The sequence below is a fragment of the Microtus ochrogaster genome, linkage group LG2, assembly GCF_000317375.1.
Source record: "Microtus ochrogaster isolate Prairie Vole_2 linkage group LG2, MicOch1.0, whole genome shotgun sequence".
In the NCBI taxonomy this organism is placed as follows: domain Eukaryota; kingdom Metazoa; phylum Chordata; class Mammalia; order Rodentia; family Cricetidae; genus Microtus; species Microtus ochrogaster.
In genome coordinates this window covers 24,506,886-24,515,728 of record NC_022028.1, presented here as the reverse complement: position 1 = coordinate 24,515,728, position 8,843 = coordinate 24,506,886, and the positions used below count along the sequence as shown (strand labels likewise).

The 8,843-nt window shown below is 49.6% G+C and overlaps 1 protein-coding gene across 2 annotated transcripts in view; it reads left to right on the top strand.

Moving 5' to 3' along the window:
- Positions 1 to 8,843, top strand: part of Tbc1d8 (TBC1 domain family member 8) — a 104,607-nt gene that overhangs the window by 75,741 nt on the left and 20,023 nt on the right. For both annotated transcript variants that reach the window (XM_013351072.2, XM_026785483.1), the window contains exons 6-8: positions 3,780 to 3,987; positions 6,006 to 6,203; positions 6,982 to 7,152. In XM_013351072.2, coding sequence (XP_013206526.2) covers positions 3,780 to 3,987; positions 6,006 to 6,203; positions 6,982 to 7,152 — 577 coding nt within the window. The remainder of the gene's footprint in view (positions 1 to 3,779; positions 3,988 to 6,005; positions 6,204 to 6,981; positions 7,153 to 8,843) is intronic.

Below are 8,843 nucleotides of genomic sequence, written 5' to 3'. Positions count from 1 at the left end.
CTAGCTCTTGTAGACCAGGCTGGCCTCGAACTCACAAAAACATCCGCCTGCCTCTGCCTCCCAAGTGCTGGGATTAAAGGCGTGCGCCACCACCGCCCGGCTAACTACCACAATTCTTGAGCCAAATTTGAAGCAAGCTTTATTAAATACTGGCCAGGCCCATAGCTGGGATTCCCAGAACATGTAGCTAAATTACACTGGTCATGGGCTTATAAAGGCAGAACCCTCAAGACTACAGACTTCCTGCCTTCACCCAGTCAGGGGCAAGCATACATCCTGATGTACTTCCTGCCTACCTGTGAGCAAGCGCACATCCTGGGCAGTCAGTGCAGCCGTGCTTGTTCACAAAAGTGAAAACACGGGACTTGTTATCTTACATGTATAGCCCCAGTGTTTCAGGAAGTTACCCGTCCTTGGGCGAGTGGGGCAATTACTGGTTAGAGCAGTGGTTCTCAACCTTCCTAATGCTGTGACCTTTAACATAGTCCTTCATGCTGTGGTGACCCTCGACCGTAACACTATTTTCATTGCTACTTAACTGTAATTTTGCAACTGTTGTGAATTGTAATATAAATATCTGTTTTCCGGTGGTCTTAGGCGATCCCTGTTGTTTGACACCCATGTTGAGAACCACGGGGTCAGAGGCATTTCTGTTTTATAGATCTCTTAAGCACAGTAATTTAAACTTAACACACAAGGTTAGCCGTCACAGAAGAGGCATCTTCTACCCCACAGACTGGGCTGCTCTGAGATTGTCTGCTGGTCAGCTCTGGGTTTCTCCAGGGCAGCACAGCTAGAAGAACACACAGCAGGCAGCTTTTCCTGGAGAGCAGAGACCTCTGGGTCCTATGTTGCCTGATCTGCTCTCTTGGGGCCAGTGTGGATGATTGCCAGAGGCTCTCGGAAGCCACTTCTGCTAAAGCGAAGGGACCCCCACGGTGACCATGCTGGAGGAGAGCCTGACACAGGCCTTCATTTTTTTTTTTTTCTCCACTTTGAAGGCACAGAGATGGGTTGTTATTCTGAACTTTAGAGTCCAGGAACAGTGTGGCCTCACACGGTAGAGGCTGCACTCCACAATGCGGGCGTTACCCACAGGACTGAGGGTGCTCTCTGGACTAGTGGTAACCATGTCCCGACAACCCCCTTGTCCCCTCAAGCAACAGTGATTCCTTCAGAGCTCCCTGCAGGACAGGAACTGAGGCAGTAATCAGCAGGACCACGCCTAGACCAGGACTGTGTATTCGTGCAAACCTGTGCTAGGCTTCCCTCTCCTTAACTCAGAAGCTTATGTTAATTCTCAGAAGATGGGCTTGGGGTTGCTGCACCCCTTTATCTACTCCTCTTTGCAGTGTGGCCACACTGAATAATCTTCCTCTGCTTTTCCACACCGCTTGTTTCTTAGTTGGTGTGTCAGGATGGGAGGCTGAACTAAGGTTTTTGGGAACTCAGGCTCTGGCCTTGACAATTCTGGTTATGTTCTGAGTGAATGCAAATGTAAGAAGGGACTTTTACGTGTGGACTGAGGCATTAAGGAGAAACCGTATCTGCCCTTTCAGCCTGTTCCTGTGTTGCTGATTCTTGCATTTCCCAAAGACCCATGCCAGAGTCCCTGAAGTGAAGAGTCCCTGGTGAGGCAAGCTGAGAGCATAGGACCCACATGACCCAGATGGCGAGTCACAGTCAGTCAGGTGTTCTGTACTGGGCGTGACTAGAGAGCCACCAGTGCAAGCTAAGACATAGCCAGGCTGGCTTAGCCTGTCACTCAGCCTGAGCACAGTGGCAGAGGGAGTGGGGATTAGACTGTGAGCCCCAGGTGGAATTTTTCCGTAAGTTGTTCTAGAAGATTGATGGGAGAAGAGAGAGAGAGAGAGAAAAAAAAAAAACTGGTTCTGGAACATTGCTCTGATCTAGGAGGGATGGATTTAGTTTGAACTAAACAAATTCTGGATTTGGAGAGAAAGCAATCTATTTTTTGCCTGTAAGTTTTGAGGTTTCTTAAGTTTCTATGTTCCAGAAGCTTTGGGAATGAAACCTAAGTTTGATACAGGTGTCAAACTTTTGAACTGAGCCTGCTGCTCTTGGGGCAGTGTCCACGCTCAGAGATGCTTCTTCAGCGGCTGCAGACCTGGGCTTGCTGTGGTATTGTGCGTGTTCTTCATGACTGCTGTCCGCTGGCCTTTCTATAGAGGAAGCATTGGGAGGCCCTGTGCTAACTTTCTGTCAAGCCCTCCCACTAGATGGTTTGTTTTTCTAGATTCTAGCGCCTCTTGTCCTCCCAGCTGATTCTGCACTCAGGCCTCAGGCTAACGGCCCCCCCTTTCCCTGATGCCAGCTAGAAATCAGAGAGCCTAAATTTGTAAGACGATGCTACAGACTGTCCGTCAGTCATGTGGTACAGCACCTCCCTCTTCCTCTAAGAAGGGCCCCTTACTCTGCCATGCTGGCCTATCCTCTCCTCAAAGCCCCTGCCACACTGCTGTCCGCTTGTCCATCTATGACATTAGGGCTTTTTTTTTTTTTATCTCACTGAAAAAGACAGTCTTTCCCTATGTCACTCTTGAGTCCTTTCATCTGAGAGGCAAGTGCCTGGGACAGCCTGACACGGTGGGCTGATGACAGTCCTCGCATGGAGCCAGCTCTTACTACACAGGTCCCTGTTGTCACCATAGCTGTGCTGGAATTTGGCTGGCCCCCAGATGTAAGGCATCTGTCAGCATGTGCCCCGACTCAAGCAATAGTCTGTGTCTGCCCACACTCAGTGTATTTGAGCTTCATCCTCCTTGCCATGTGCGTCGGGACCCTCCTCCTGTCTGTGGCTGAGTAGCAGCTATCCCATTAAAGGACAGGTGCCACAGCTTATTTATTCTTCACTTGATGGATATTTGGGTCATGTTTTGGTTACCATCACCATGTGACTTGTTAGCAGGTACACGTGTCTCTTGCTTGTGTACCCCCAGGAGTAGAAGTTCTAGATCAACGGTGAGTCTTCTTTAAGCTGCAAGGCTGGTTTTCTACACGAACACATCATTTTACCTGCCCACCAGCAGTGCGTGAGGGCTGATTCCCCACATCCTGGCCAACACGTAGAGAAATCGGACTTTCTGATGCTTAAATTCTTTTTCATATAATTTATTTTATGTACATTGGCATGTATGTCTGTGTGAGGGAGTCAGGTCCCCTAAAACTAAAATTACAGACAATTGTGAGATGCCCTGTGGGCGCTGGGAATTGAACCAGGGTCCTCTGGAAGAACAGTCAGTGCTCTTAACCTCTGAGCCATCTCTCCAACCCCAATACTTAAATTTTTATGGCCATTCTTACCCAAACCAAACCAGCAATGCATGCTTATTTCTTTTTAAACATTTATTTTGTGTGTATGTGCTTTGCCTGCATGCCTGTCTGTTTACCTGTATGCTTTGTGCTTGTGGGCGGGGTTTGGATCTCCCTGGAACTAGAATTAGAAAGTGTGGAACACCATCTGGGTGCTTAGGAATGGAACCTGAGTCCTCTGGAAGAGCAGCCAGTGCTTTTTACCCTCTAGGCCTTCTGTCCCGCCCCTGGGAATGTTTATCCTTATCCATGAACTCAGGCATTAATTTCTGTGTGGACTCAGTGTGTTCTGCTTGCTGTGTTTGCTCCGAGGGTTGGCTATGAACGTGGAGCACTGAGGCTCTGGGGACACAGCAGCTGTCTGCACGTCCTTACTGTCAGGCTGGCCAGTGGGTGTCGAGGTTTTCTCTGTGAGCTCACGTTCACTCCCCTCATTCTCTCCCCAGGGACCTGGAGGCCAGAGCCCAGAATGAGTTCTTCCGAGCTTTCTTCAGGCTGCCGAGGAAGGAGAGGCTGCACGCTGTGGTAGACTGTTCCCTCTGGACACCCTTCAGCCGCTGCCACACGGCGGGGCGGATGTTCACCTCTGACAGCTACATCTGCTTTGCCAGCCGGGAGGATGGCTGCTGTAATGTTGTGCTCCCACTGAGAGAGGTAGAGCCAGGGGCTCACCCCTGCTACCTTGCTTTGTGCTCCTGAAGCACCCTGTGCCATTTGAACCCAAGTGTTTGAGTCTGTTTTATGTTGCTCAAACAAAATACTCAAGGCCAGATAAACTTGTAGAGAAGGAGGTTAGCGCCTAAGAGTCTGGTGCTATGTTTGGGCCCCAAATGGTGATACAGTGGCTGGAGACATGACATGGTGAGACAGAGAGCAATGGCCAGTCCTGTTGCTGTTTGCAGTGACCTACTTCGTGATAACTAACTGGGGTCTCATGAAAACTGTGTTAATCCTTTCTGAGGGAAATGCCCCCTAGTGACCCAAGTACATCAGCTAGGCCTTAACTCTTAATTGCACCACTTCCTCTTAAGACTGCTTCTTGGGGACTGAACTTCAACTAGTGAACCTTTGGGGTCACGCTGAAACTGCATGAAACCTCAGCATCTAAGATGCTGCTGTGAGGGGACCTGAACTGCCCGTTACTGGCGTGGATGGCTGCTAGCGTGGCTCTGGTTACTGGCGTGGCTGTGGTTCTTTCTAGTGGTGTTCTAGCAGCCTGAAATTTGCCCAGAAGCGCTGGGTAAAGAGTAGTCTAACCTCCTCCTCATTGATGGAGCTACTGTTAAATTTAGTGCATGCCAGTAATTAAAGCTTTCCCAAGAGCTCCTAGAAATGCATTCTCCCCATTTAGCCCCCTCCCCAAGAAAGAAGCAACCTATAAGTTGTCTATCAGAAGTGTCACCTTCAGGAACCAAATGGCAAATCCCTTGGCTTATGTATACTTACGTAGAACTTCAGCTAAAAATTTAAAGTTAAGTGCGAGTTGGGTCGCTTCATACTGTAAAGTTATATAAACCTTACTGGAGATCAGAGACAACCGTAGTTTATGTCCAGATGTGAACAGCTCAGTCCTTTGGCTTCAGGCACCCCAGCCATGACAGCACCAAGACCCCGACACATGGGAACCTCTGGAGTCTGGTGCCTGTGTGTATGTCCTTGCATGGTTCTCCCAGTGGCCTCTGGCCTCCATGTTGTTCTGCAGTTAGCATGTTTGTTCTGAACAGTCAGCCAAGAAAGCCAGGTCAGGTGTGGGCCTAGCTCTCCGGAGGCAGGGACAGGCAGATTTCTGTGAGTGCAAGGCCAGCCTGGTTTACACACTGAGTTCCAGGCCAGCTAAGGCTACATAGTGAAATCCAGAACATGCCTCATCTGCTTTTTTTCCTAGTGAGCTATGCATAACGTAGCTTACCCTCTTGACCACTGTTAGCTGTGCATTTGAGTGGTACCACGACATTCATACCATCACACAACCAGCTCCACCATCGTCCCCAGCACTTCTTCATCTCCCCAGTTTAAAACTTTGTCCCTCTAAGACACTGGTGCCCCTCTCGGTCTCCCTCCCTCCCCTTGTGAATTTGACTATCCGAGATAGTTGAATAAATGGAATCCTACAGCATTTATCCCTTTTTGTTTTTGTTTTTTGTTTTCACTTTAAAGTGTGCTTGTGCGCACACGTGCACACATGAACCTGCTTGCATTCAGCCACAAGGCCAAAAGAGAGAGCATTAGCTGCCCTGGAGCTGGAATCACAGGCCGTTGTGAACCACCTGATATAGGTGCTAGGAACCATACTAGGGTCCTCTGCAAGACCAGCACATGCTCTTAACTGCTGAACCATCTCTCCAGCTCCAATATCTATCTTTTTATGAGTAGCGTCTTCCAGATAGCGTTAACACCCTCAGGTTTCATCTACATCATAGCATGCATTGGCATTTCCTTTTGGAGGCTCATTAATCCTTCATTATCTATACAAACCAGTTTACTTAGCCACTTAACCTGTGGCTAGAGTCTTGGACTGCTGCCCCCTGTGGTGATGTTGGGTATTGTACCTAGCTCACTTTCTGGCCTTTGCTCAAGAGCTCTTCTTGCAAGTGATTTAGCCTTCTGCCTTGGGATATTGCGTAAGGGTGTGATCCTTTCTTGATGTACCTTGTGTGCTATCTCTGCTGCAGGTAGTAAGTATTGAGAAGATGGAGGACACGAGCCTGCTGCCCAACCCCATCATTGTCAGCATCCGCAGCAAGATGGCCTTCCAGTTCATCGAGCTCAAGGACAGAGAGAACCTGGTAGAGAGCCTCCTGGTGAGACTGAAGCAGGTCCACGCCAACCACCCCGTGCACTATGACAGCTCCCCAAGTGACGACGACATGGTAGGAGCCTTTACAGCGCTGGCCGGCTGTGACCTCCAGTGCCAGGGTCTCTAAGAGCACTGCCTCGGAAGATGGGCCCCGTGGGTGTGAGGACCATGAGTTAGTGTGACGTCACCTCTGATGCCCTGGTGTCCTGGGTTCGGAGGACTGATGGGGGAAACCTGTATGTTGGAGAGTTGACTGTGTCCACGTCCTGCCCTGGGGTGCAGTTGATGTGACACCTCCCTCTGCGGGTCAGGGGAGTCGTGTGAACCCCATAAGTGGGGGGGGGGCACTTTGCAGGCACTTAGAAGCAGGTATCACCCCATTTTCAAAGTTATAGGAACTAATACTCAGATGGCTGTGATCTGTTAAGGGAGATGATTTGTCATCCTAAGATTGGAGAGATGGGTTGGCCGGGGCATCATTAGCTGTGACTTCCATTAGAAAACGCCTTTTGGTTTATCTTTAAATTTTCATGTGCGTGTTGTGTATCATGTAAGTGTATGGTAGACATATGCACGTATGTGTGCATGGGCATATCATTTTTCCTCCTATTCATTGAAGCAGGCTCTCTCAGTCAAACTCAGAGTGCACGGATATGGCTAGTCTCACTAGCCAGCTTGCCCCGGGATCCCCTGTCTCCGTCGTCAGCTGCCACACTTACCCAGCAATAAATCTGAGTTCCAGATATCCAAACTCTGGTCCCCATGCTTGTGCTTCAGGTGTTCCCCAGCCCCCATTTTTTATTTTTCAAGAGTACGCAATACTGTCTATTCTCACGCTCTTTGCCTTGCAGACTTCCTCTGTCTTTTATTCAACAAGCATGTGCAGTGACAAGTTTGGGGATCTTGAAATGGTATCTTCTCAAAATGGCGAAGAGAGAGAGAAGGAAAAGAGCCCACTGCCACACCCTGAGCCCCTGACTGTCTTCCATCAGTCAGGCGGTCAGAGCCCTGACTCCCGCCTGGTGAGTGAGATGCCTCCGGGATGGGGGTTGCCCAGCTGTCTGCTTCCAGCTCCATAGGGTTAATGTGAGAAGCACTGTGAGAGTCACAGAACTGTCTTCATTGTGGGGCTACAAAGGAAATGGGATTCAAAGGAAGCACACAGACTCACTGGACACTGGACAGGGTGGAAACCGTAGCGCCCCGCTGCTCTGCTATAGGGAGGTGTGAACCTGCTTGCATCTGCTCTGGCCTCCCAAGAGAGCGAGCATGCTCCTCTCTGCACTCACCAGTGCACAGAGCACCTCAGACCACACCCAGTGGGCCAGTACCCCAGAAGCTGTTGACTGAGTCCCTACAACACAGGGTCTTGGGAGTGGTTTGGCCTAGGCAGCTGGTGAGCTTCCAACCTCACTTCTCTTATCTCTTTTTGTCCTGGGCACCAAGTGAAGGGCCTGAAAGGCAGTGGGAGCTGGCCCTTCTCTGTGTGGCACAGCTGGCAGTGCTGCCCCTGTGGGCTTCCAGGTGTGCAATGAGCCTTTCTTTTGTTAGTCTGCGTGTGCTTCTTACATTGTTTTCTATGCCCCTTACTGAACCTGAAGTTTGCATTTTGGCCAGATTGGCAGAGCATCAAGCTCCCGAGACCCTGTCTCTACCCTTCTTCCAACACTGAAATCACTGGGTTTTTCTTAGGTGCTGGATTGAAACTGTGTACCCAGGCTTGCAGAACAAGCCCTCTGCACCCACTGATCTGTTTCCTCGGCCCCTATTTTCCTGTATAGTTGTTCTTTTTTAACATGGAAATATCTGAGGCAGAAGTCATGTAGTGAGTAGAGCTAGAAACTGGACTCTGGGCAGTAGGTAGGAAGCCACGCTGCAGCCACAGGCCCAGGGGTGGCCTCTAGTGCTATTATCAGCCATGCTGCTTCCCAGCCACCCAAGATCCTGGGTCAGTTGTCAGCGTTTTACAGTCCACACTGATCTTCTCGGTTGCTTTACACAGTCTGTTCAGTCATTTCTTGTCTAAATGAAGGGGAATGCTAGACTATGGATATATTACTCACACCATTAGACAGCAATTATTACGAGTAATCATAAAAAGGTCCTAATGTCGCTGACATGCAGGTAGTTTCATAGGACTTCTAGAGAAATAGTGTCTCCCTTATTTCTGATGATGAGAATGGGGGCTGGAGAGGTGCCTCAGTGGTTAAAATGCTTGTTTTTCCGCCGAGTTCCCATGGTGGTTCAGAACCATCCCTACCTCTGGTTCCGGGAGAGCCAACACATTCTTCTGACCTCTGTGGGCACCAGACATGTATGTGGTGTGTGTAGGCAAAACACTTATATAAAACTTGCTAAATTCTTGAAGGTAATTTTTTGGATCAAGTTTCAGTTTTCCCTTTGTCTGTCAGGAAATACAGGGCCCATCAGGTGCCTTTCACTCCCCTCCGTCGCTGGGGTCGAGTGGTGTTTTAGCAGTTGGCCCTGCATCAGTGCCCCAAAGCCTTACCCCAGTTCTCCACTGTACCCCGCTCTCCCATCCAGTTTGAGCTGCTGTAGGCCTTGGATGGACCAGTTCCTACTATGAACCTTGCGTCTTGTTTGCACAGATGTTGCACGAGACCCCTGAGGGTCTGGCGCTCTGTGTTACTTGTCCGGCGTCCTTTATGCCCAGCAGAGGCACAGCCATGTTTTGCCGTGCAAACAGTTACCG